Genomic DNA, 27,500 nt, shown 5'->3' on the forward strand with positions numbered 1-27,500 from the left:
TTTCTCTCTCTCTCTCTCTCTCTCTCTCTTTCTCTCTCTCTCTCTCTCTCTTTTTCTCTCTCTTTCTCTCTCTCTCTCTCTTTCACTCTCTCTCTCTTTCACTCTCTCTCTCTCTTTCACTCTCTCTCTCTCTTTCACTCTCTCTCTCTCTTTCACTCTCTCTCTCTCTTTCACTCTCTCTCTCTCTTTCACTCTCTCTCTCTTTCTCTCTCTCTCTCTATCTCTATATATCTCTATCTCTATCTCTCTATCTCTATATCTCTATATCTCTCTATCTCTATCTCTCTATCTCTCAATCTCTATCTCTTTTTCTCTCTCTCTTCCTCTTCTATCCTTTCTTTTGTTTTCTGCTTTTCTTCCATCTCAGTTTGGTAGTTACTGTTTTCTCTTTCTTGCCGCGCGAAAGGCAGCTCGTCTGCTGAGTGCGCGGACCTAAAAAGTAGCAGTTGTTCAACATCTGAAATTGACCAGCTGGAGGGGATCTGCTACCCCTCCTCACCCTCCCCCATCTCTATAAGTGGACACTACTAGTAGTAGTAGTAGTAGTAGTTGCATTACTACAACAACAATCACTGATCTATATAACAACAACAAATAAGTGTGACTACTACAAAAATATCCGCTCCCACCTTCTCTGCCACGGTGTCTCTTGCACTGCTACCGCCGCCATCACCACCACCACCAGTACTATTACTACTACAACTACAATACACTCAATATAGTTATTATTAATATTATTACTACAACTGATGCTGGCACCCCCGTCTTCTGTTGTACTAACAAATCAGGCATGTTTTATTTTGGATGTACGTATCACAGATAAGTTGCCTTTTACTTAAATCGGCATTTTTTTTTTAAATTTTTTTTTTAAATTACAAAAAGAAAACAAACTCAAAGAATGTTTTCTTTTTTTGTATCTTTTTTTTACTTATATATATTTATTATAAATTAGTAGAATGAAGATGTTCAATTTCAACATCCCACAGTATATCTATTTAAAATATTGCATTCTTATTTATTCTTCCTCTTTTTTTTTCTTTTTTTAATTTTAATTTTGTTTCGTTTCTTTCCCTCAATTCCCTTCACCGTCTAAAGATGGTTTCACTATATATATATATATATATATATATATATATAACACAATGAGCTCATTCATTATTCGGATAGAGCTCTATAAACAATAGTCAATGTGACTGAAGGTTTTACTGCAATTTTATTTAACATTCAATTATCAGAAGTATATAAATACGCACCTAAACGTATTTATACATTCAAATATATAAAAACGTTCAATATTTTAACTACTTTCGTTCATAAACATATTGTGTGAATGTATGTATGTTATGTATGTATGTATGTATATATATATATCCATTCATTCATTCATTCGTTCATTCATAAGAAATCGTTATAAAAAAACAAACAAAAACAATAACAAAAAAAATCTCTTTCTCTCGTCGTCTGATGTCCAAGTTCACGAATCCAATAACAATTCTTCGGACATTGTTTATTTTTTTATGTATTTGCTTTGTCGGTCAAATTTTAAGTCACTTAACAACGCAAGTGTATATTGTATAGTGAGTGCGCATATATATATATATATATATATATATATATATATATATATATATATATATATACTTACTGTCGTTTTCTTACTTTACCATATGTTACACATTACCAAGATCAAATCTTTTAGAAGTCTTTTCAACATCTGTATTTAATATTATACAAGATTGTACTGTAACTATCACTGTACTTATAATATTTCTTTAAAAGTAAAATGGTTTGATTCAATAAAACCTGTTTAAAACAAATTCCTGAACTTTTTAAAGTGTATTATCCTCAGTTTTTATGTTTTATTTTCTATTTTGTTTTTATTTGATCCCCCCTCCCCCTAATAACTTGTTGTGCAGGATCTATGAAAGTGCCCGTTTCAAACTGACTCGTAGATCAAGTTAACTCTACTAAGCAATATTTGTTTTTCAGTTTTTAACACGGTATTGCAGTTTCATGAGACGTCCGATCATCCGAAGTCCGTCAATAACAAACATCTGAACAATTATATATATATATGAGAGAGAGATTCGAATGCATTCTCAACTTATCTAATCTTAAAGGTGGAAGCGACACCGAATAAAAAACATTTTATACTTGTTATGCTTGCATGTAAATTTAGGAGTTAATTATTACTTAAATAATTACATTTTTAAGAATTTAATTGTTTTTAAAGATTCTTTTATCAAACGAGCTCAATTTATGTTTGCATGACAATACCATGATACATACGTAGAAGTAACACGTTTAGTCGACTTATATAAATATGTCCCATTAGTTATCGTCCCAAATGCCAAAGAATGAAATCAATTAAAGCTTATAATTGTTTTTTTTTTTTTTTGTTGTTTTGTTTTTAAGATGTCTAAATTTTCATACTATTACGTCTTACACGTGTTTCGATGAATAATATACATAAAGTTCATATTTTGCTATAGGAAGAGTGCACTTGCACAGTTACGTATATAAGCATATGTGCATATAATATATATATATATATATGTGTGTGTGTGTTCAAAGAACACTATACATAAGTATGATCTTCCATCGATGGCATCGGTTTTACAGAAACACTTGAAACAGCCTGTAGCCTGGAAATAACTAATCTATAGTGTTCTTTGAAATGTGTTATGTGTATTAACATCTGAAAAGGATTAGAAGTTCCCGTCGTGTAACTGTTCAATCAGCAAATAATTTTTTTGCCATTTAATTTCCTTCCCGTTTATATATATATATATATATATATATATATATATTACATTTTCACCCCAAACAAGGCACATTGCCACTTTGATGTAGAGGGCTACTATCAGGGACATAAGTTACTAGGGTACTATGTAGGGAGTTGGGCAGCAAGATGTTGGTTCACATTACACTTTTTTTTTTTTTTACAAGTTGGTCACCCCTTATCAAGGTCCGGAAGCCACTCGGGGATAAGGGTTATTGCGTGTACAGTACATTAGTGTTGAGATTTGATAAAGTGTCTTACTAAAGGGGGCGGTTCATCAGGAATTTGTTTATGTTGGACTTGAAGACATCCAAGTTGTAGTCAGGTGGGAAACAGGCAAACTGAACAGAGTTCCACAGAAAGAAAGAAGCTTTGTTCATGGAATCTACGTTTTGGTTTTTGGCACAGATAAAGAGTGGGGAAAATTTTTGAAAGTGGTTTCAGCTAGACGGGTATTTTTCATGAACGATTGGCGAGGGGGGGGGCAGGGATTGACGCTCAGACGAGCACTTGCCATGGAAGTAATGATAAAACAAAAACAGGCTTACAACGTCTCTCCGGTGGGAGAGAGGTTGCAGGGAATAGAAAAGGGCATCCCCCACTAAGCCACGAAGCCTATTTTGTATTCTGCATGTCAGTACAGTTGGGGAAGCAGGGACCCGAAATGGAATTCCAAAGTCTAGCGGTTCTGGGGAAGAAACTACTGGAGTAGAAAGCTCTCTTACATCTAGGGATCTCTACTGTGTAGGGGTGGGATTTATATATCTATTCCACGTGTTTCCTATTTATGATAGCATCAGCAATGCACGAATTCACAATGAAGACGAAAAATGTTTTTTGTTTTATTTTTGAAATGTATAATATTTTTATTTTATGTCTAATGTTATATATTTATTCAAAAAAAAAAACAATTGCTAAGATACTCGGTAAACATATGCATATGCTTTCCTCAAATCTTGTAGTTTAGGAGTTTTAGTCGAACACGCACGCATACAGGTAAATGTGCTTTCTAGATGTAGATTAAATTGTGTTGTCATCATCGTGTGTCTACTCTTGAATTAATCTGATTAATTATGAAAATGAAAATCGATTCTGAGAAATTGTTTCTTTTAATAAGATTTCAGACATTTAGGAAACGTTGGCATCTGTCCTGATAGACACCCTCCCAATTTTTAACGATGGATACATTAGTCTCATATTTACATACTTCATTTTATTACCTTATATATATATATATATATATATATATATATGTTTATTTTTTTAATTTAATTTTTAATTTTATTTTTTTATTTTTCTTCCTTTGAAGATTGTAACATTGGGTATGGGGCAGCCAAACAAGCTGCCAACATTGCCCTGCTTTTTATTGAAACCAACCGAGAGCTCTTTTTAGTATCCTCGCTGTTCCCTTAAGTGCAATTGTCTGGATCTCTTTTGCACTTGGTTCACCAGGAATATTAGTTAGGTAGGACTTCAGGTTCTTCATAAACCCTGTGGCACTTATGGTAACTGGTATGATTAATATCTCCTTAAAGATTCCAGTTTCTTTTCATATCATACATGAGACCTTGGTATTTGGTCTATATGTATGTGTATATCTCTGTGTGTATGTATGTATGTGTGTGTGTGTGTGTGTGTGTATATATATATATATATATATATGGGTGCATGTGTATATGTGTGTGTGTTCACCTAAGTATTGTAATATCTGTGTAAATCAGCAAGCGGTTTGACAAGACAAAAGTCGTACACCATCCACTATGATATGGAATCCCTGCAACTACATACCTAGAAAACGGAGCCATAAAACCTGACATATAGTGATATGGAACAAGGAGAAAGGAGCAACCTTAGTATAAGTTAGTGTCTCCCAATGCTGGGAGCCCTGTCGGTGGGGCATTAGAATACGCCGACTGCCCCCCTGCAGAGGGTAAAAGTCCCTCAATGCGAGTCCTGGATATGACCTTAAACTATATCCAGTGGTGAGGCCCCAGCTTGTGGGCTTTGGGTAGTGTGTAGCCACCCTTTGATTACCATTGCTCCCAGGTCCACTCTGACCTGGAGTGGTAGTACCTGTTAGGGTCCCAACTATGGGTTAAATAGAAACCGACGTGAAAACAGCAAATATATTCTATTAAAAAGATTTTTCTTCATAATCTTTGGATTCGGCATTAAATAACCCGAAAAGGGTTGATATGCCGTAAAACAAAAATAACCAACCAACCAACCAATCAACCCAATGCTGGGTTAAACAGACATAAGATGGAAAAGATAAATACTAAAGTCTTATGTATGACATGAAAAGAAACTGGAATCTTAGGAAGATCGCTATCATTCCAGTAATTATAGGAGCAACTGGACCCATAAAAAAAATTTCAAAAACTACCTGGCAAATATACCCGGTGAACCAAGTGCAAGAGAGATTAAAACAGTTGCACTTAAAAGGATGGTCAGAATCTTAAAAAGATCTCTTGGTTAGAATATATGATAGCAGATGATTGTTTGACATCTGGTAAGATGCCCCATCCTCAGCTTAAACAAACTGATAAAGTTGGGGGGGGGGAAGTTTCTCCATAAGCACCACCAAACACTGGCAAGTTACCCTGCCACATCAGTGTATGATTATGCAAGAGTGAAGTTGGACTGGAGACCATCTACATGCATACGGACGCTCAACAGCAACCTGTAGAGATGGCAAACTTGTTAAGAAGACGCAGTTAATATAATTGTTTAAAATGGATGTCGTTTGGATTCCTTTCTTGAAGTATTTAAATTTAGGGGCAGTGGTGTAATCTATTGAATACAGAGTGGACCAGATATTAAGTAGGGTGTATTCCCATTGTTAAGGGGTATAAGTTTAAAGATTCTTTAAAAAGTGTGTGGAGGGGGGTGTATATAGTTTTAAACCTATGGTTATAATTGTAGTTTCTTACCTAGGTCAGGGTTCTGTAAAAAGGAGGGGTATCTTTATCATTGGAAGAGACTTTCAAGGAGTATCAAATAGTATTGTTATCAACATAATGTCTGTAGTCTGCATAGGTTCAGCTGGGTTACTTGTGTGACATGATGCGGACCGAGCGATGCCGAGTGACCTTGCTAGTCGACACGGATTCAGAGGAATTCGCACGGCTGAATTCTAATGATGATGATGATGGTTTGATGTTGTTTTAAACAGAAATGTCTATGGGATTTTGTCAGAAAGAAAAGAAACAAATAATTGTTCTTATCTTATTGCTATTGTAAATCCGTTAACAACGAAAAGGTTGTTTTTAGACCCTCTGTTGAGTGATATGAAGAAATCCAGAGATTCTTAAGCTGACAGCTTGGGGTGGGAATCAGGGGTTAGGGGTCGCCGCCAGGCATTGGTCGACCGGAAGGTGACTAATAGCTCCTAATTTCATAAGGAACACCTCAGTGCAATGAGGGTTAAAAATGGGGATAGATAAAGCCGAAAGGAGGAGTAGAAATTAGGGAAACAGAGAGAGGGAGGAAATTCAAAAGAAAGGAAAGGGAGTACAAATTAATAGGTTAAAAGAAGAAAGGAAAGAAAGAAAGAATAACTCCAAAAAGGTGGACGGAGGAACGACTGATTTGATAAAAACAAGACACTTGGCTAATTGGTGTCTTTTTTCGCTGATCCCTTTCCGTGGACTGACGGTAGATGAAGAACGGAGAACTTGGTAAAAGAAACAAAACTGCCAGCCCCCTAAGTTGCATGATTAGGCCAGTGTGTAACTATTATTAGTAAAGTCAAAGACAATAATCAATACTATGTTAAGAAAAACCAATTAAGTTTTGACTTTCTTTTCTTTGATTGGAACGCCGTTGTGAATGCAATATATTTCTCTGATAGCCCAGGTGACGGTTGGAAACTGATTTGAAAGCGGAACCGGAGAGCGACCGACGACGACGACGGCGGCAAAGACGAATTCGACCACTAGACGAAACCACGGGTAACGCCACAGGTATCGGCTACGGGTGCATTTCAATCATGAGCCTATGCACCTGAGCTGAGCTGCACTGGAGGGGTTACACTTGTATTAACTTTGCCGATCTTAAACTAATAATGTCTGAGTTTTTCAGGGAGACTGTGAGATCGTCTGGGTTAAAACTTAGTTGCATACATGTTTATTCTCTATTTAGAAGTGCTCAGTGTGTGTATGTGTAGAAGGTATTTGACAAGTCGATTTAATATATTAATTTTTTAATTATTTAAGGAAGGTTTACTAATATTAATGATAGGCAAGCATTATGAAGGTGTGAATCTGGGTATGTAATACAATATAATATGTCTAATTAACAGAGGAAGTTATATTGTATACAAAGAATTATATTTTAAGAGAAAATATTCTGTGGGTGGAGTATGTCTTGTACGATTTCTAAAATATTTGAGTCTTCAGACCGTCAAATCTTTTTGAAATCTGGGAAGGGTACATGTGGGTTAAGTGATATTGTCGTTGGTCCATTTAGCAAGTAAAAGTTTCCCTTTGGTTGGGGCATTGTCTGAATATCTCATTTTTAATGTTCATGCAGGCTATGGAAAGTTTATTGATTGCCTGTAGGATTGTGTATTTTTCGGTGGTGCTTAAAGGAAAATTCCTGGAAGTTGGATCATAGGTTTTTTTTTTTATATTGATAACTTTGCATCTAATTTCATAAAGGATATTAGACTCCTTGATTATCCATATTGTGGTTGCTAGAGAGATGTTATTTTTTATTTATTTATTTTTTTTTTTGGTATTTACAGGTATTATTGTGGATGTAAAGGTTCCTGAAGACATTCTGATATAAATTTCCTCTTTCTTGGATTCTACATAAAAAAAATGACCTTGGCTTCGTATACTATAGATTTAATTATGCAGCCTTTTCCTCCTGGGGCCACATATACCTCTTCTGCATGAGCATTAGGGGTTGGGAGGATTTATTGGAGCTGTGGGTTTTGAGGCTAGAGGGGGAGCCAATACAAGGGTAGCAAGAATAACTTGTTTTGAATGTTTCCACTAAAGAATTTATGTAGTTTGTTAGTGGATGGGAAGTGTCTACTAAAAAAAGAAACGGCCTATCTTTATATTTGACACTGAGGGAATAAGCTTTCCTGGATAGTTTATTTATTTTTTAAAAAATAATTTGTACTTTTGCTTTCAGATTTATTGATTTGATTGATTCTATCAATGTATACTGATGCTTTATATATATATATATATATATATATTTTATTTTTATTTGGGGTAAACAGTTACGTATGGTTGCTACAAATAGCCATCTGTTTCAGTCAAAGAGATTTCATCAAGCGACCTGGAACCTCTCGACACCAAAAAGAAAATTTTTTTTTTCTTTTTGGCGTCGAGAGGTTCCAGGTCGCCTGATGAAGTCTCTTTGACTAAAACAGATGGCTATTTGTAGTGACCATATGTAAGTGTTTACCCCAAATAATAAAAAAATATTTTGCTCTTTTTATTGAGCACTATTTAACAACCTCATTGTCTTCATTAGTTCTGACTTTTGAACACCTCAAACCTGAATATATATATATATATATATATATATATATATATATATATATATATACTAGCAAAAGTACCCGTCGTTGACTGGGTTCAAAAACAGCCTACAGAAAATGGACTCTGATTTATGAAAGTATGATAGGTTATGAAAAAGAAGGGTTTTAAAGAGATAGCTTCGAATTTGGGGGTATCAAAACCAAAGCAAAGTATGATGAAAGTAAAAATAAAATAGATAAACCCCATAATTTTTTTATACCATACCTGGTCACAGTGAAACACTTATCACAATATTCTGTGGATCTATATTAAAAAACCTTGTTAAACTTTGTGACATATTTCCATTCACTGGAGGTCAGGCATGAACGAACACTCCATAATTATATTATACCATATTTCTTCAAACTGAAACATAATTATCAAAGTATACTTACGCAGATAAATATGAAAAGTATTTATTAAAGTTTGTGCCTATTTCCATTTTATGGAGGCCATGTGCGAACGCAGACTCCACAATTTTATTACACCATCTCTATTTAAGTTACAACATACTTATCAAAGTATTATGTACATCTATATCAAAAACACTTGTAAACATATTTTTTTAATTTTTAAATTTTTTTATTTCCATACTTTGTGGACCAGGTGCGTACGCAGACCCCACAATTTTAATGAGTCATCATTATATCAGATCAAACATGCCCATTCCTGTGTCTCGATACATCTATCATTATATGTGATCAGTTTTCTATAATAGTCAACCATATAGGAGCCTATTCGTGACCAGACACACACACAGACATTCAGCTTTATATTATAGATATGGTTGTATGGATTGGTTTTCTACAAGTAAATCCAATGAAACACCATGTGATCATTAAAGAGTGCTCAATGGAGGACAGAGCTGGTAAATAGTCTGTTTATTATACAAACATTTTTTGCTAGTATATATATATATATATATATAAAACTGTCTGTCTGTCTGTCTGTCTGTTTCCATATTTTCAAACACTATCTCTCCCAAAACTAAAAGTCATAGAGCGGCATTAGAGGCCTCAAATTATTGCATTTTTTATGGAGCGTTTTTTTATGGGTCTTTAGCCAGTTAAAATAGTTTTTAAGGGGTCAAAATGGGATTAAAATTGGAAAAAATCGTTATAAATTTTGTACATTCATCTTAGTTAATTTTTAATCAGTCCATATGCATGTCACGTTGGTACAGTGGTAACGTCACCAGCTTTAAATACTACAGTTTCCCTTTCGGTTTCCATCCTGGCTGATCACATTTTACTTTTGAAATCATAATTCTGTAATAATATATAGAATCTAGAAAAATTAAATCATATTTTTACGACCGGGCAAAGCCGCACTAGTTGAAATATTTTATTTCAATAATTAATTCACTTTATGTATGAAGTAAACATACACTGGACAAAGCAGGGAAGGGTAGGGCAATAGCCTTAGATATATTTTAGTCTTTTGACAGAGTATGACATGATGGTCCTCTTGGGAGAATCAGATCATACAGTATCATTGGACGAATACTTAAAATTAAATCCTTAAATAAGAGAAGAATTTAGGTTGTCCTTGACGGTCGTACATCTAAGCAATATGATATAAATGCATCGATCCTTGGGCCTTTATTATTCCTAAATTTCATAAATGACCTCCTTAATAAAATTGTCTCTCAGATGGATATTTTGATGACACCACGCTCTGACACGCATGAGGGGAAAACAAATGAATGCAATCACAGAAACCCTAGATGAAGACCTCCAGTCTGTAATGTAATGGGGACAAAAATGGATGGTCTCATTCAATGCTGCCAAGACTAAGCTTGTTTCCTTCAATAATTACAAGAAACCTTTTCAACCACCAATAGTTATGGCTAAAGATACATTAACTGGAAGTACTTTTTTTTTTTTTTTTTTTTTTTTTTTTTTTTTTACACAGTGATCACCACTTATCAAGGCCCGGAAGCCACTCAGGGATAAGGGTTATTGCAAGTACATTACGTTAGTGTGGAGATTTGATGAAGTGTTTACTTAAGGGGGCGGTTCATTAGGAATTTGTTAACATTGGACTTGAAGACATCCAAGTTGTAGTCCGGTGGAAAGCAGGCAGACGGAACAGAGTTCCACAGGCATGCAGTTCTAAGAAAGAAGCTTCTTTCAAACTCCTCGGCTTAACGTTCACAGGATATACAAGTTGGAACAGATACGTTGAGAGCATTGCCAAGGCTGCTGCGAAGGAGCCGGGGCTCTCTCTACCGTGCTAGAAAGTTACTTACACCTGAAAGTATCCTGTACGTCTACAAGGCCACCATTCACCCATGTATGGAGTCTTTTCACATTTGGGCTGGTGCATCGGCTACTAGTCTCACTCCTGGACAGGGTTCGAAAGAGAGTCACCAACCTAATGTCCTGAACTGTCAGCTATGCTTCAACCTCTGTTTCACCGAAATGTTGCATCCCTCTGCATGTTTTATGGGTATTTTAATGGTGGATGCTCCGACGAAATACTAGCCCTTGTACCTGCTCAACATAAATACTCGTGTCAAACCGACAAGCAGCAGACACAGAGATTCCTAGATATAAGAAAATCTTCTACTCTAATAGTTTCTTCCCCAGAACTGCTTGACTCTGGAATTCCCTTCCAATTTCCTGCTTCCCCAACTGTACTGAAATGCAGAAGTTCAAGTGTAATGTGAACAGACATCTTGCTGCTCAACTCCCTTCACAATATCCCTGCAACAGTGGCACTGTGCCTTATTTGGGGTGAAAATGTAGTTAAAAAAATCTGATAACCGGTGTAAGTTGTCCTACTTACTGACAAGGCTGTCAAGTTTTGCATCTCAATGTGAAACACTCGCTCATCTAGCCACACTGAAGAGTTGTGATACTGTAAAAAATTGTCTGTGTATATATACAAGTTTAAAATTACTCTGTAATAAAGTCGGTATAAATTAGTCTTGGGACAATTAATTTGAAATTGGAAAAATTTTAACATTTTGGAGTATCGGAATCGGAAAAATTTGTGCTTATTTTTCATATTCCAAAAACGATTTTTTTGCCTTTTTTTTATTTGATTTTGTTTAAAACAAAATCTTCCACTGCTGGTATTAATAATAAACATTTATTGATTTTAAACTACCAGCAAAACTAAAATCTATAGATCATCCTGCCACAAGTGTATTGTTATGTTTGAGAAAATATCTGCACGTTTAACATTTTACAGTAATCTATAAATATAAAAGCGAAAATGCATGTATGTTTGTATGTGTGTGTGTTTACTTTTTCTTTATGTCTACAAAAGGCTTTTTTCAGAGAAGCGGTCGGTCGGTTCACAACTTTTTAAAACTTTTTATATCACATATAAATCGTAATATCTCACAGTTAAGCTCGCCTGTCTATTTAATTTTCTCGATTTCGGGAAGATAAATATTCAACATTTGTCGCTCGCCGCATGTGGGTTAGTCTTTTTCCTATAACATCTTGGGAAAATAAAAATAAAAAAAAGCGTTCCGCAGTAAATGAAATACTATCCCGCAGTCAAACTTGACCTCATTAAAACGGGCACCTGCCAAATCCAAGTAATTAAATAAATTCAAATGTGTTTCCGTTAGCATCTCGCGGTGGTGCAATGGTTAATGTCGCACGTTTTTTTTTTTTTTTTCCACACTTTAATTTCCAACTGTGCCTCAACGGTTCTGGTTCGATCCTCATACTTACTTTTTTTTTTTTTTTTTTTTTTTTTTAAACCCCCCACCCCCACCCCAGAGTTTCCACACACGCCTCCAAACACCCGGGCAACGCCGGGTACCCCTCGCTAGTATATATATATAAAAGGGAAAATGTGTGTGTTTGTGTGTGTGCATTTTTTCTGTATGTCCGGCAAAAGCATTTTTACGGGGCGCGCTCGGTGGGGTCACTTATTCTTAAAACTTTTTATATACTGTCTAAGTTATAATATGAGTTATGAAGGGAGGTCACCTCTATCTGTAATTTGGGCGACTTTTACATGTTATTTTTCACTCAGCGCATCTTTGTTTCGCTTTTCAGTATAAAAGCAAAACTGAATCCGTAGAAAAGCACCTTGGCACTTAAATAATAATAATAATAAAGTTTGATCACTGTTGGAGAAATCTTATATCAGACAATTGCTATCCATTGCTATCATTTGGACACCCCCATTATTTATGGTGAGCTGGTTTTTGCCCAAACCCAACATCTTGAGGAAACAAAACCAAAAAAACTGCCTCACAGCCAAACTTAATTGTGGGGATTTATGTTTGACCTCATTTTCACTTTTTATTTATTAAATTTCATTAATTCTCATTCCCCTATCTTTGTAGCGTAGAGGTAAGTCATCACGCTTTTTTTCTTTTCTTTCATTTTCGTCTCAAGGATTCGGGTTCAAGCCTACCTCCTTCCCCAAAACTTTTTTTTTTTTTTTTCAAGCACCCGTTTTTACATCGTTCATTTTGCATCACGTTCGCTGTTTTGTTTTTTTTGGAGAAATTTAACATTGTTTTTTTTTTTTTTATATAATATTTAAACAGGGTTATTACTTCGCTTTGTTTTGATTTAACCCCCACACCTAAACCCCTGGGCAATGCTATATATTTAAAAAACAAAACGGCCGTGTATGTTTTTGTATGTCCAGCAAAGGCTTTTTTCACCGGAGTTCTCGGCAGGGTTACTATGTTTTAGAACTTTTTAGATACTCCCTAGATTATAATATCTATGATTTGCGAACGCACGTCGTCTCTACATTTATTTACATCGACTTTTATAAAATTCACGCTACTCCTTTCTCTTGCGTGTTTGTTCGTTTTTTTATTTATTTTATTTTTTTTTTGTATAAAACTGAAACTGAATTGAAAGCGAAGGCAGCTTCCTGGCCTTTCGTACCAGAACGTCCAGAAAGCAATCAGCTTTGATCAATCTGAGGGAAACACCTCATATCAGACAATTACTATTCATTTGGACACTCCCTTTTTTTGTAGGGAGCTGGTTTTTCCCAACATCGTGGGGAAACAAATAAATAAAACGTCAGATAGCTGAACTGGACTCCGGCCAATGTTCGTTTCTGTAAGTCAACTTTTTGATTGACATCGCTAAATTTCAACGCTTTTCACTTTTTATGGCCTCCTAGCGTAGCGGTAAGATATCACGTTTTCTTTCACTTTCTTTTCCGCCGTCATGTTCGTCACGAGTTTGAGCCTCCCTCCCTACTAACACATTTTTTTTTCCTTTTACACCTCCAAACACCCGGGCAATGCCGGGTGCCCCTGCCAGTCATATATATAAAAGGCAAAACGGATGTGCGTTTTTGTATGTCTGCTAAAGGCTTTTTTCGCTGGGGTTCTCGGGGGGAGGGGGTACTATTTATGAGAGCTTTTTATATACTCCCTAGATTATAATATGTACAATTTGTGAAGCTGTCATCTCTAAATTTATTTTGAGCGACTTTTAAAAAACGGGTTTCCAGTGTTTGTCTTTCTTGTATGAATAATGCGAAACTGAATCGAAACAGTGATTGGCTGGCACGTCTTGAAGGCAATCAGCTTTGATCACTGGGGGGGGGGTATCATATCAGACAATTGCTGTTCATTAAAACACTGCTAGAGCTCCCCCTTTTGGGGGAAGCTGGTTTTCTCCAACATCGTGGTGAAGCAAATACGGCAGAAAGCTGAAAGCTTAACTGGCTGTAGGCCAGTTTAGCTTTCAGATTTCTGCCGTATGGTTTACATCGCTAAATTTCAACGCTTTATACTTCCGCTTCTGTTTTGGCGTAATTGTAACATGTCACGTTTTGTTTCACTTTCTTTTCCGCCTTCATGTCGCGTGTTCAGATTCGAGCCGCCTACTAACACTTTTTTCTTTTTTCCCAAACACCCGGGCAACGCTGTGCACCTCCGCTAGTTGAGAATAAATAACAATTTTATTGTTAAATATTTAGAGATAATTGGAATCTGGGGCGGGGGGGGGGGTATTAGAATCGTCCTATCACTAGTCTATAGATGATCTGATAGTCCATGAGGAAGTAGTGATATACTAAGTTAATTTTTAATATGGGGGAAATCTAGCTCCCCAAAAAGGGTATTTTGGATTAAAATAAAAGTTTACTTAATCAAGAATTTCTCTCTTACTGACTGCGGTAAGAAAATATGAGTGTAGTATTGGAACAAATACTTCTACTCCACTCCTAGCCATTTTTTTTTTCTTGTGCATAAACGACAAAGCTTTTTTGTTAGAATCCAAATCAATAAATGACTTAATCAGTATTAGAATAAAAGTTCTGGACATAAGGGTTAGTATCATATCTTGATTTTAATCTTTGTAAGGGGGCATAAAGAGAATTAATTTTACCTATCCCAAGATGGCTATTCTTCTTTCTGTGTGTGTGTGTGTGTGTATATATATATATATATATATATATATATATATATGTATGTATATGTATATGTAAAAATACAATAGCGTGTGCGTTATTTTGTGTGTCATGTTTACATCTTTTTTCTTCCGAGTGACTGTCGTTTAATTGTTATGACCTTCCATTTCTTGTAATAAATAATTTTACCAAGAATTCTTCATAAGTTTCGGTTTCGATTCAAGATGATGCACCCAAGTCATATGGATATATTTTTTATTTTTAAATCACAACTTTTTAATATGTAAGAATTGATAGACAATTGACTCTATAATAATGATACATACAAAATCTGTATAAATGAATATATCATACTTAAGCGTATTTTATGACGCGGCTATGCAGGGCATCCCTGCTAGCTTAGATAAATACTTTTGCAATTTTAACAAAAGAGCTACAGTAATATCAGGGCATCTCCATTTACACTGAATATCCACATAATGCCAACATCAATATATTACATATAAAAGAATCCACTATGGAATTTCCACAGTGCCCGCTAGTATATATTATTGGTGGAAGAAATTTTATTTTCAGCACCTCTAGGAGGTTAGATGCAAAATCAGTTTTGAGTTTGATGTAAGTGTTTCTGCGGACAAAGTGGAGTCGAACTTGGCACATCCAGGTTTTCAATTTGTGTCCTTAGCCACAATCACTCTCCAAAATTAATAAAATATTGGTGTAAACTATTCTCATTTTTCAGTAGATAAGTGGCAAGCCATCGAAAATGTACCCAATGACTTTTGTTCCAGGATGAAAGAAATTATGGTACAAATAGCTTAATAGTTGATTTAAGTTTTTTTTTTTTTTTTTTTTTTTTTTAACTTGTATATGTTACTAACCCACCTGTGTTGCAGGGGAGTGCTAGTAGATTTTATTCACGGAGTGAAATATACTCCTACCTTTTTTGATTTGATTTATGATTTGTTTGGGACAGTCACATTGGTAGGAATTGAATGAAACCGATTGATAATTTCTGGAAATATTCATCAGGTACTGGCCAGAAATATGACTCTATTTGAATTATGTGATGCTTGTGTTCATTGTCCTGTAATGTCTACCTGAAGAGGGGAAAACAACTTTAGAACATTATTAATCTATATAATGGGTGTATGTGTGTCTCCAGTGACCTGTAAGTAGTTATTGAGTATTTCTTGTTAAACTAGTATTACAACACCGATCATATAAGATATGAATCAAGAGCTAGACATTTAAGGAATGGCTGGTCACCAATTTAAATGACAATCATCAGAATGAGAGGTGCATATGCTGTCACAATTCAAGAATGCACTTAAAACAGACACATGAAAGTAAGTTTCGATTTCTTGATTGTTTTTGCGCTTTTTTTTTTTTTTTTTTTTTTAAAATCTAGACTTCGTCCTGGAATTTTCATCATGTAACGAATGTTGAACTGTTCAAAAATGGGCCAAGTTATTCTCTCGGCAGAATTCTTCAACACATTTAAAAATATTGTTTGACTCATTTAACTATATAATTAAATGTCATTATGTTCCTTATAATCGTCTGCTTGGTGCAACGTTTTTTTTTTTTGTCAGGTGGAACCAGATTTCTCTGAAGTATGAAGTTTCTAGATTCTAATTTTAAATTCACAAGTCATTTTCAGTCACGTGTATCCTGGTAAAGGGTGATGATCCAACTCTTAGAATTCTAAAACATCCGATTCCGTCTTATTTTAAAGTCTTTAAATATTCATCCTGTCTGATTCTTTTGTAGTTCGAAACATCTGATTCTGACACTTCCCAAAACATCTGATTTCAACTTTGTTTAGGAGGGGGTGGGGTGCAAAGTGTATTGTCACTTGCAGGGCTTACTATTTGGAATCGTATCTAACAGTGGAGTGTGAGGCGTTAAGGAGCAAGATATCTGCTCACAATAATAAATAAAAATTTAAATTTTTGCGTGTCAGTAAAGTCAAGGGAGCAGGAACTGGGGGTGGGAATTCCAAAGTCTAGCAGTACGAACGTGGAAAAAAAACTTACCGTAGAAGGTTTTCTGGCATCAAGGGACACCTTAATAGTGAAGGAGTGGGATTTTGCTGTTGTTGGGTTAGTTAGTATGTAGAGGGCACAAGTGCTATAAGTGCATCAGAGCACTTTCAGATAAAATACTTGTAAAACAGGTACAAAAATGCAACATCGTGGTGATGGGACAGAGGTTGGAGCTTGGCCGATAGTACAAGACCTATGAGATTTGAGATTTTTTGTTTTGAGACTCTAAGAGTGAGAGACTCATGGTAGATGCACCAGACCAGATGTGGCAACAATACTTGATGCATGGTCGAATGTAGGCTTTGTAGAGATATAGAATACTCTCAGATGCGAGTAATTTTCTAGCATGGTAGAGAGAGCCCACCTTTTTTGTAGCAGGCTTGACAATGTCCTCAATGTATTTGTTCCAATTCATGTTTCCTGTGAATGTTAAACCAAAGAGTTAGAACAATGAGCTCTCAGATAGGGTGTTATTAGTCATGACTATCGATGATTATGAAGACTTCTTGTAATTGTTAAAGGAAAGAAGCTTACTCTTAGTAGCATTTAAATGTTTTTTTTTGCTTGCAGAAAGGTGTTGCTGTCTTCTCCTATATGCAGTATTTCCAAATTGTCACCCATCTATGACTTGCCAGGGTCTACGTTGCTTAACTTTGGTGATATAATGTTAACTAGTTTGCTAACGTGGTTATGCCATAATAATCTAAATTATCCACCAAAATATCAAGTTGACATTTTCCACTTTTGCCATATTTTTTTTTACATCTATCGTATATCGGTAAGGTTCTCGTGCTTACGGCTGAAATTGTTTCATTTTTGCTTTGTAAATAAATGTTTGAAATATTTGGGGAAAAAATAGTTTGGTAAAGAGCTCGAAAGACTAGTTCTATGAGGGTCATCATGGTGTTGGGAAATCATTGGCTGTGTATCCTCTTCTTCCAGTGTTATTTTTTACCTATAGCATGAAATAATTTTAGTGGGAATTGAGTTTTTTTTAGCATATTTATTCCCTTTCTGCAATGAAAGAGTCGAGTTTTACAGACATTCTGATTATGTCTATCCACAAAAAAAAAAAAAATAAAATGGATTTATTCTATATTCGCAATATTTTTTCCATATATCGTAAGTGGAACTCTCTTCCATTTACCTGCTTTCTGCTAACTGCAATCTGATTGTCTTCAAGTCCAACATAAACAAGTTCTTGATGAACCGTCCCCCTAAGTAATCCAATTTCAAAATCTGTAAAGGTGGTCACTTAGTTTCAGTTATAAGTATAAAATTTTTTCATCCATGAAAAAGTAAATCAAGCAATCTAATAAATCATTTTGTTTTTAATAAATCCTTTGTATTAGCATCAATGTAATTAATAATGCTGAAATTCTATTGGATTTTTCTGATTTTAAAAAGAAAAAAAGGGCAATTTTACTTGTTACTCCCTTACAGCAACTCCACAAACAAAGCTTCTTTCTTGGAACTGCACGCCTGCGGGACTCTCTTCCAATTGCCTGCTTTCCAGCTGAATACAATGTGATTGTCTTCAAGTCCAACGTAAACAAGTTTTTGATGAACCGTCCCCCTAAGTAATCCAATTTACAAAATTCCCACTACTTATGATTACTACGCTATAATCACATTGGCTAATTAACTCTTATCCTTGAGTGGCCTCCGGACCTTGATAAGTGGTGATTCCTGTGTAATTAAAAAAAAAAAAAAAAAAGTTGATTTTCATATTTACCATTAAAATTTTCAGGATTCTTGATATGCATATACACACTGAAATAAGAAATTTAATGATAAAAAAAAAGATTGTTTCATAATGACTGGGTTGGTATGTTGGGAAGTTGCTAGCCGCATATCCATTTCTTGCAACTCAAGAGTTTTATTTTAAGCTGTGGATAAAATCAACTTTTTTACCGTTTCGTGCGTAGATAAAATTTTCATATCTACCAGTAAAGTTGTTAGTTTCATTTTTTTTTTTTTTTTGTATAGATATTTAATGAATTGGTGAAAAAATTTTTTTTTTTTTTTTTAAATAGTTAAACAAAAAAACTGGATTTACATAATGTTAGGAAGTTGCTGGTTGTGTATCCATTTCTTGCAATACAGGGTGTTTCAAAAGTCTTGGGAACATAACGATTTTTAATAACTCAAAAACTATTAGGAGTTGAAAAATGAAATTGGTACCGTTGGAAAGGTTAAAGTTTCAAGTTTTGTGGGGAATCTTCAAAGTTGCTCAATATGAGCACCATTCGTCACACGGCAGACATCTAGTCAATAGTCCATTTCCTGCCAAACGCGTTCCAGCATCTTGACGTCAATTGTTCCCACAACTGCCGTTACTCGAGCCTTTAGTTCGTCAATATCTCTTGGAAGGGGCGGAACATATACTTGTTGCTTGACAAAGCCCCAAAGGAAAAAGTCACACGGGGTAAGATCTGGAGACCTAGGAGGCCAGGGCATGAGAACGTCATCACCTCGCCCAGATCTCCCAATCCATCTACCAGGCAGCCTTGTGTTAAGAAACTGCCTTACTCTAAGACTCCAGTGTGGTGGTGCACCATCTTGTTGAAAAATGAAGTCATCAGATTCTGCTTCTTCCAACTGAGCCATTAACCAGTCTTCAAGCATGTTGAGATAGGATTCACCAGTGATAGTTGCCTCTTCAAAGAAGAATGGTCCATAGACACCTTTCTTGGAAATTGCACAAAACACGTTCACTTTTGGTGAATCTCGCTCGTGCTCAAGAAGTTCATGAGCATTCTCAGTACCCCATATGCGAGTGTTATGCTTGTTAACTTTGCCATTCAAATGGAAGTTCGCCTCATCGCTAAAAACAAGCTGGTCATCAAAGCCGTTATCTTCCAACTTCTCTTGCATTGCAATGCAAAAGTCACGGCGAAGTGGCTTATCAGTGTCCTTCAACTTTTGGACCAACTTGAGCTTGTAAGGTACCATTTGCAGCCGTTTCCTTAAGACATGCCAGACAGTTGCTGGAGCAAGCTGAAGTTCCCTGCTGGCTCTTCTCACTGATTTACGGGGGTTCCGCTGAAAGGCTGTCCGAACTTGATCAACTGCATCTTCTGAAGTTGAAGGGCGACCTGTTCGCTTACTTGGGCACAAACACCCATCTTTCACAAATTTAGCATGCCATCTGACAATGGATTTCCTTTCAGGAGCTTCTTTTTTAAATTTCCTGTGAAATGAGTGCTGAACACATGTCCACGATTCAGTCTTTGCAAATTGGAGGACGCAAAATGCCTTGTCTTGTTTAGAGAACGCCATTACTGCACCTGGAAAGATAAGACGAAAATCATTAGTATGACCAAAAACTTGATTAAGCAAGCTTTAAAATGACACCAGTTTCATTTTTCTACCTGGAATAGTTCATGAGATATACGCATTTGTAATGTTCCCAAGACTTTTGAAACACCCTGTATTAGACATTTTTTCTTTTTTAAGCTGTGGGTTAAATCATTTTATTCTGCTGTTGACGGTGATAAAATTTTGAGTGGCTATATTCACTTTTCGCAGCCAAATGGTTAAAGTGTGATTGAAATACTCATAATAAAATCCCTCATTTGTAAAAATAGCAATTTGTGTTCAATGAATTGTATTTAATATTGTTTCCAGATATTGAGCTCCAATCTCTGATTACTCCTTATAAAACATTCATAGCAAGAGCTCGTCTTCCTACCAGAACTGCAAAGAACTTTCCTTTCCTTCTGTGTTTTTGGCATCAAATGGAATTTCCATGAATGGTTTTTTTCAAGAACTTCCTATCCAGGGAACATATTACAATGGGACTGCTTCCCCATTGACTACATCATGATCATCTTCAAATCTAATGTCAACAAATACAAAAAAAAAACACTCCTCTAGCTATAACTACTATCAGCAACTTCCCCCACTCTCTATCTGTGCCTAAATCTAAATGCAAATTCCATGAACAAACCTTGTCAGTCTTACTTCATTAATTTGCTATACCGCATCTGATCCATCCATTCAAAAAAGGGGCACTTTGGATTGAGGGGGGAAAAAAATCATTATAGTCTAGAAGGATTTCTCCTCTGTCAGGATAGAAAAGATGAAGTGCTGTATCAGACCAGATATTTCACTTTATCCCTAACCAAAAGGTCAAGGAAGAATATATTGTGTGTTTAATAAAGTTATGTAAATGAAATTACATGAAATATCAAAAGTGAATTAGCTTACCTCCTTTGTTTTTTAGGGTCCTTTTGCAAAACCTTAGCGTTCTTGGGAACCTCTGTTGAGAAACCATAGGTAAACCTGATCATTCAACAAGCAAATTTGAGGATGTTTGCTTAAATTTTGAGGAGCGGATTCAATTCGATTTTCAAATGCAAGATTGGCTTAAATACTCTATTCAAAATTAAACAGGAATCTTTTAAATAAGCCTTTTCTATTGAGGTTTATTTTTGAGCAATTCTGATGTCAGTTTTGGATTCCTCAGGTCAATGAAATCTTACCCGAGTGAATTTTCAAAGTCACATGTTTGAAACTGAAAATATTAAAAAAAAAAAAAAAAAATCCAATTATTAAAATGTCGTCCGAACGATATCTCACATGATTTATACAAAACTGAAAAATCGCTACAACAAAACCTGCTTGGAATTACATGCTTATAATTTTCAGGATTTCTAAGTTATGAGATCCATCTGTGGTGCTAGTTGCAATAAAATCTGAAGGTATGGATTTCAAAATCGTAAATTTCTGGATTATTTGATATAGAATTATCCCTTATGAACCTCTGTTGAGAAACTAGTGCATTGCCACTTGCAGGGCTTACTATTTGGGATCGTATCTAAACGGATTGTGAGGCGTTAAGGAGCAAGATATGTTTACATTTTATTTAAATTTCTGCATGTCAGTACAGTCAGGGAAGCAGGAACTGGGGGTGGGAATTCCAAAGTCTAGCAGTTCGAACGGGGCGAAAAAAATTATTACAATAGAAAGTTTTCTGGCATCAAGGGACCTCAATAGTGAAGGAGTGGGTTTTTGCTGCTGTTAGGTTAGTTAGGAGTATGTAGAGGGCACAAGTGCTATAAATGCATCAGAGCACTTTCAGATAAAATACTTGTAAAACAGGTACAGAGATGCAACATTGTGGTGATGGGACAGAGGTTGGAGCTTGGCCGATAGTACAAGACCTATGAGATTTGAGATTATTTTTTTGGACTCTAAGATGTTTGTTTTAAATTTTGAGCTGCGGATTCAGTTTGATTTTCAAATGCAAGATTGGCTTTAATAGTTTATTCAAAATTAAACATGAATCTTTCAAATCAGCTTTTCTATTTGGATTTATTAATAGTTAATAGAATCTGAGAAGAAAAAAAATATAACACAAAAAAAAAAAAGGAAAAATCTTTTTGTTTGAAATGCAAATTTAATGCGTGAAATTGTACCAACAGACAACAGGTGTGTTCACTTCATTGGCTTTTTTTGTTGAGGTTAATGTTTTTTGTGTTTGTTTTGTTCCCTTATTAATTTATTCAAATCTCTCAAACTGTCTATTGTCAGCGTTTTTCTTTTTTTTTTTTTTTTTTTACTTCTGAAGGGATGACAGGTGCAAATACCCACAACTACCTAGCCATTAAAATGAATCAACCTTACTCTCCACGTTTATCATCTATGTGCTCCTCCCCTAGATAATGGGTTGAGCTCTCTAGTAAGGGAATAAATGGCTGCCACTTAGCATAAGGCATATCACTAAATTAGAAATTGACTTTCGAACTAACCTATCCCTGGCTAAGTCTTTATACCTCTTTTCTCCATTCTTATCACTTGTGCTTGCTTGGTCGTTCCATGTGAACTAAAGCTTTTCTCTTGACTCTACCTTTTTTTTATTTAAAGTGTTCCAGATAAGGCATGAAGCCATTTGATGTAATGAGCTAAAAGAAAAAAAGAATGCTATTTCAAAGTAAAAAAAAAAAATAGCCAACAATAAGGAACTCAATTTTTTCCTCCTTTTGTAAGAAACATCGCTCATGGAATGTGAACAGTAAAAGACAAATAAGGGAAGCTCAAGAACTCTCGTCTGTTCTTTCAATATGATTGTATCATCAATACATGCGACTGGGGACTGCTTGTGAATGTCATACTCCCATGAAACTTCCTCCTTTGGCGGAAGACAGTTCAATCTGTCCAGGGTTAGTTTCGCTTCTGTGAACTCATCTCGGAAGGACTCTACCCACTTCCCAACTCCTCTACTTTTTTCTTTTCATCCACACTTAGAGATTGACCTGCATTTTTTCGGCAAACCAAAAAACAGTGGGTGGTCTATTATTTAAGAATTGTTGGGAAGACCTTACTAACCAATTTTTGTTGCTTCTTGTTTATTCCCTATTCTCTTGCCAATGAAATGTTATTACTGTAAATAATTCAATAAAACCTTTTGTAAATTTGGTTTTATCTTAAGTAGGACAACCCCTGGAGTGAATGTGGTATTGTGGTGACTGAGGTATTTATAGTTTAGAATAGGATAGACAGTTTCAGTATTTGAGACCAAGGATGACCAACAACATCCTAATTATCCCCACACTTTTGAATTGCCATGTATCTTTATATTTTGTACAAATAAATATTTCAAAGTCTTCTGTTTTGCTGCAAAAAAATTGAGCTCTCTATATTCAGTTGGATTTCGAATCTTAACGCTATGCCAAGGACTTTTCTAAAAAGATGTTGACACCATCCTTAGGTGATTGCTCAGTAAAACTAAAGAGCTCTACACCTGCTCCCACTCTATTTTTATTTTTACTTTTTTTTATTATTTTTTTTATTTAATTTTAATTTCTTTTTCTTTTTCTTTTTTTTTATTATTCCATTCCCAAACAGTCTTTTACACAATCATCGTAACACCTTTACACCTCCATCTTCTTGGACGCAACATAGATCAATAAAGTGGTGAGGGGGTGAAAGTGGCTAACAACACTGACTGAAAACCTAGATGTGCCAAACCAAGTTCAAATCAAGTTTGTTCTGCAGAAACACTTTCATCAAACCCATACCGAACCTTGTGCCTGACCCCTCGAAGAAGAGCTAACTAAAACAATATAGGTCAACACATTTTCTCTCAAGAAACTTTACCTGGCCTTTGGGGATATTTATTTGCTTCCTCACTGAGCAAATTAGGCACAAGGCCGTTTTTGGGCCGAGATCAAAGTGTAGTATCTGTTCTTCAGATGCTGCACTTCAATTTATTGTTCTCTGTCAGTGGAGAAGTTCTTCAAAACTGAGACAATTTTTATTTTTTTTTTCTCCACGTTAAAAAAAACAACCCTGGTGTCTAACTCTGTCCTGGGGAGGCATTGTAAATAGGAACTCTACATTCTCTTGATTTTTTTTATTTTTTGCGTAAACGTTTGCTGGAATGGTGAATAGCTTGCACTCATAACGGAAGCAGCCTTGGACCGCTGTGGGTTCAGGATATAGTGAACTTGTTGGAAAGAACTGGCTCAACTTACCCAGAACGAATGCTGTAATGATGACCAGCACAAACTTATGACATTTAAAGAAGTTTGCCAAATTTACTTTTGGAGATAATTTTGCAGGGGGGAAAATGTTTGATGAAAGAGATAATTGATGTACGGTTCTGTTTATCAATTATATTAAAGGTATCCTTTGTCTGTTTGTATACCTAAAAGTTAGAAACTGCACAAGACATATCCACAAATCTGATATATTTTTCTGTATAGCATCAGAAAGAATGGCATTTTTGTTGTTTCATAATACAATATTTATTTCTTTTTTGGAAGGTAGGGGGCGGGGTTAATAATAGGGACAAAATTAGGATTAACATTTAAAGTATTTTTAAACATTCTTTTTCCTGAGGAGCAATATCGGATAATCATGCTAGTTAATTATTTATTACATATATATTAATAATTCAATTAAGTATTATTATTATTATTATTATTTTTTTTTTTTCTTAGCCAAGAAAGGCAAGCCAGGTTCTGCTGAAGCACTTGCCTCTGGGATACCTCAACAGGTCCCTCCCCAGGGAATTTCTCCAGGTCAACCCCAGTCTCAGCCTCAGCCCCAACCACAGCCACAGGCTATGCCGGATCCAATCAATGCTTTGCAAAATCTGGCTATGCAAGGAACATCATCGATTTGCCCGCAACAACAAGGTGAGTTGCATTCGAGTCACTGTTTTAATACCTCGTTATAATATAGTATAATCCAGTAGCTTCTTTCCAAGAACTGCAGACTTTGGGAACTCTTTTCATGCTGGCTGTTTTTTTTTACCAAAACTAAGACTATGGCATCTCCTGTCTTTACTATAATCATCTTTTGTTCTTATTAGTTCTTTGCATAAAGTGGCTTCATGTCTTGTCTGGAGTGATTTCTATAAAAAAAAAAAAAAAAAGAAGACAGAAAAACATTTTATTTATGTGTGGACTATTATCCTCATCTTTATAGTTTTTTCACAACGTTTCGGCCAACTTCGTCTGGTCATTAACTGCGACTGGATAGGAATGCTGAATTTCTTAACTGTATTTTCAGTAATTACTGCCTTCCATAGTTGTCATCTCATCACATTTTGGCCAACTAATCCAACTATGAAGATGAAGATAATAATCCGCAAATAAATAAATAAAATATACAAATTACTTATCTCAAAGTATTCCAATAATTAAATAATAATAAAAACTCTAGACCTGGAGTTCCCAACTTTATTTTGATTGTGTACTCCATGGGAACTATTTTATCATCTGTGGACCCCATATATATATATATATATATATATATATATATATAAACTTCAGAATAAAATTATCTAACAGTCAACTGGTATGGAAACCTATGGAAAATTTTACAATACTATCAAAGACATTCACTTCGGATTTTACCATGAAATTTGGATGTGAATCTTTATATCCTTTTCATTAATTTCCCTTACTCTATGACATTTAAATACTTAAACAACTTTTAATTGTAGTTTTCCATGTCTCACTGACTTTAGCAAATAAAGTGTAAACCATTATAGCTATTTGCTAATATTTTCTCCTCTGAAAAGATGGTAGACATCGAAATCCTATAGGATAAGGAGTTATAATATTTCAAATGTATTCGTCTTACACAGAATAATAAACATCTTTTGATTTGAAATTCAAACATTTCACGTCATAAATTTTTAAATTCATTGAATGACTAAAATTTGACATATATACGCACACATAATTTTTTCAATTCAATACTAGTTCTTATTAATCTAGGAACAATGAACCAATTTTGTTATATACATAACCAAAAAAAATAAATACAAGTACAAATCTTGAAATTTCAGTAAATGTGCATCCATCTAGTAACGAGAATAAAATATAAAAGTTTTTTTTGTTGGCCCCTTAGACTATTAAGTCATAGGGTATCTTATTTTCTCTGAGTTAAAACTTTATGTAAAAAAAAAAAAAAAAAACCTGGGTCAGAATACACAAATTGGAAGGAAAAAGCTGTTTTTAGAAAACTAAATATTGACTCAAATAGAACACTGGGTACATGCGATATATATATATATATATATATATATATATATATACACTTGTTTATTGTTATTTTTATTTTTTTTTTTTTTTACATAGGCATCACCACATTATCAAGGCCCAGAGGCCACTCAAGGATAAGGGTTAAAGAGTGTACAGTAGAAATTGGACAATATAGTAATCATTAGTAATTAAAATTTGGAAAATTTGATAACTTATATGGAACGGCTCATCAAGAACTTATTTACTTTAGACTTGAACACAACCATATTGTAGTCAGCCGGAAAGCAGGAAAACGGAAGACAATTCCACAGGCGTGCAGTTCTAAGAAAGAAGCTTTGTTCATGGAATCTACGTTTAGGTTTAGGCACAGATAAAGAGTGGGGGAAATTATTGATAGTGTTTACAGCTAGACGAGTGTTTCTTGTGAAAGTTTGACGAGGGGGGACCATAGATTGAAGCTCAGTCGAACACTTTCCATGAAAATAACGATACATCAGAGACAAACTCGCAACATCTCTTCTGTGAGATAGAGGTTGCAAGGAGGAGAAAAGGACATCTCCTACGAGGCTACGAAGTCTATTTTGAACTCTATCAAGGCAGGACAAGTCCTTTCTAGCAGCTCCTGCCCAGATGTGGCAACAGTATTCCATCCTTGGACGTACCTGACTCTTATATAGATAGAGAATAGCATCAGCAGTGAGATATGTACCGGATCGATAGAAAGATCCCACCATTTTCCCAGCGGCCTTGGCAACAGATTTGATGTACGTATTCCATTTAAGATCAGGAGTAATGGTCAAGCCCAGAAGCTTGTCAAAACTTGAGGCCTCCAGAAGACGAGAGCCATTCATTTCAATTGATGCCAAATGTGGATTAGAATGTTGATGATGTAAGGAGAGAAGGTTGGTTTTAGATGCATTAAAAGTAACCAGCCACTCCTTTCCCCATTGTACTACGTGCTCAAGATCAGAGGAGAGAGAATTGGAGAGAACTTGGTCATTTACTGTCTTAGATGTGCTACCATAAATGGTATTGTCGTCAGCATAAATGTCTACAAATGATGTAAGGATGTGATTTGGAAGATCATTAATGTAGATCAGGAAAAGAGTTGGGCCCAGGATGGACCCCTGAGGGACACCGGCATTAATACTAATGAATAACCTTTTGAATAGTCAAGTCGCTGCCTGATGATATCTGTTGTTTGATTGAAACAAGTGGCTGTTTGTAGCAGCGGGATGTAAACATGTTTATATACCAATAAACAAGTATT

At 35.3% G+C, this 27,500-nt stretch overlaps 1 protein-coding gene across 6 annotated transcripts in view; it reads left to right on the top strand.

The window, feature by feature from the left end:
* The window catches only part of LOC145297746 (mediator of RNA polymerase II transcription subunit 15-like), a 179,902-nt gene that overhangs the window by 59,437 nt on the left and 92,965 nt on the right, over positions 1-27,500 (top strand). For 2 of the 6 annotated variants that reach the window (XM_080143972.1, XM_080143971.1), the window contains exon 4: positions 24,677-24,874. In XM_080143972.1, coding sequence (XP_080000098.1) covers positions 24,677-24,874 — 198 coding nt within the window. Of the gene's footprint in view, positions 1-377; positions 807-15,914; positions 16,029-24,676; positions 24,875-27,500 lie in introns of those variants that run through there. The other 4 variants (XM_080143975.1, XM_080143976.1, XM_080143973.1 and 1 more) reach the window with 4 other exon arrangements.

This window comes from Euprymna scolopes, chromosome 18, assembly GCF_053919585.1.
Source record: "Euprymna scolopes isolate OS-2025 chromosome 18, ASM5391958v1, whole genome shotgun sequence".
Taxonomy (NCBI): domain Eukaryota; kingdom Metazoa; phylum Mollusca; class Cephalopoda; order Sepiida; family Sepiolidae; genus Euprymna; species Euprymna scolopes.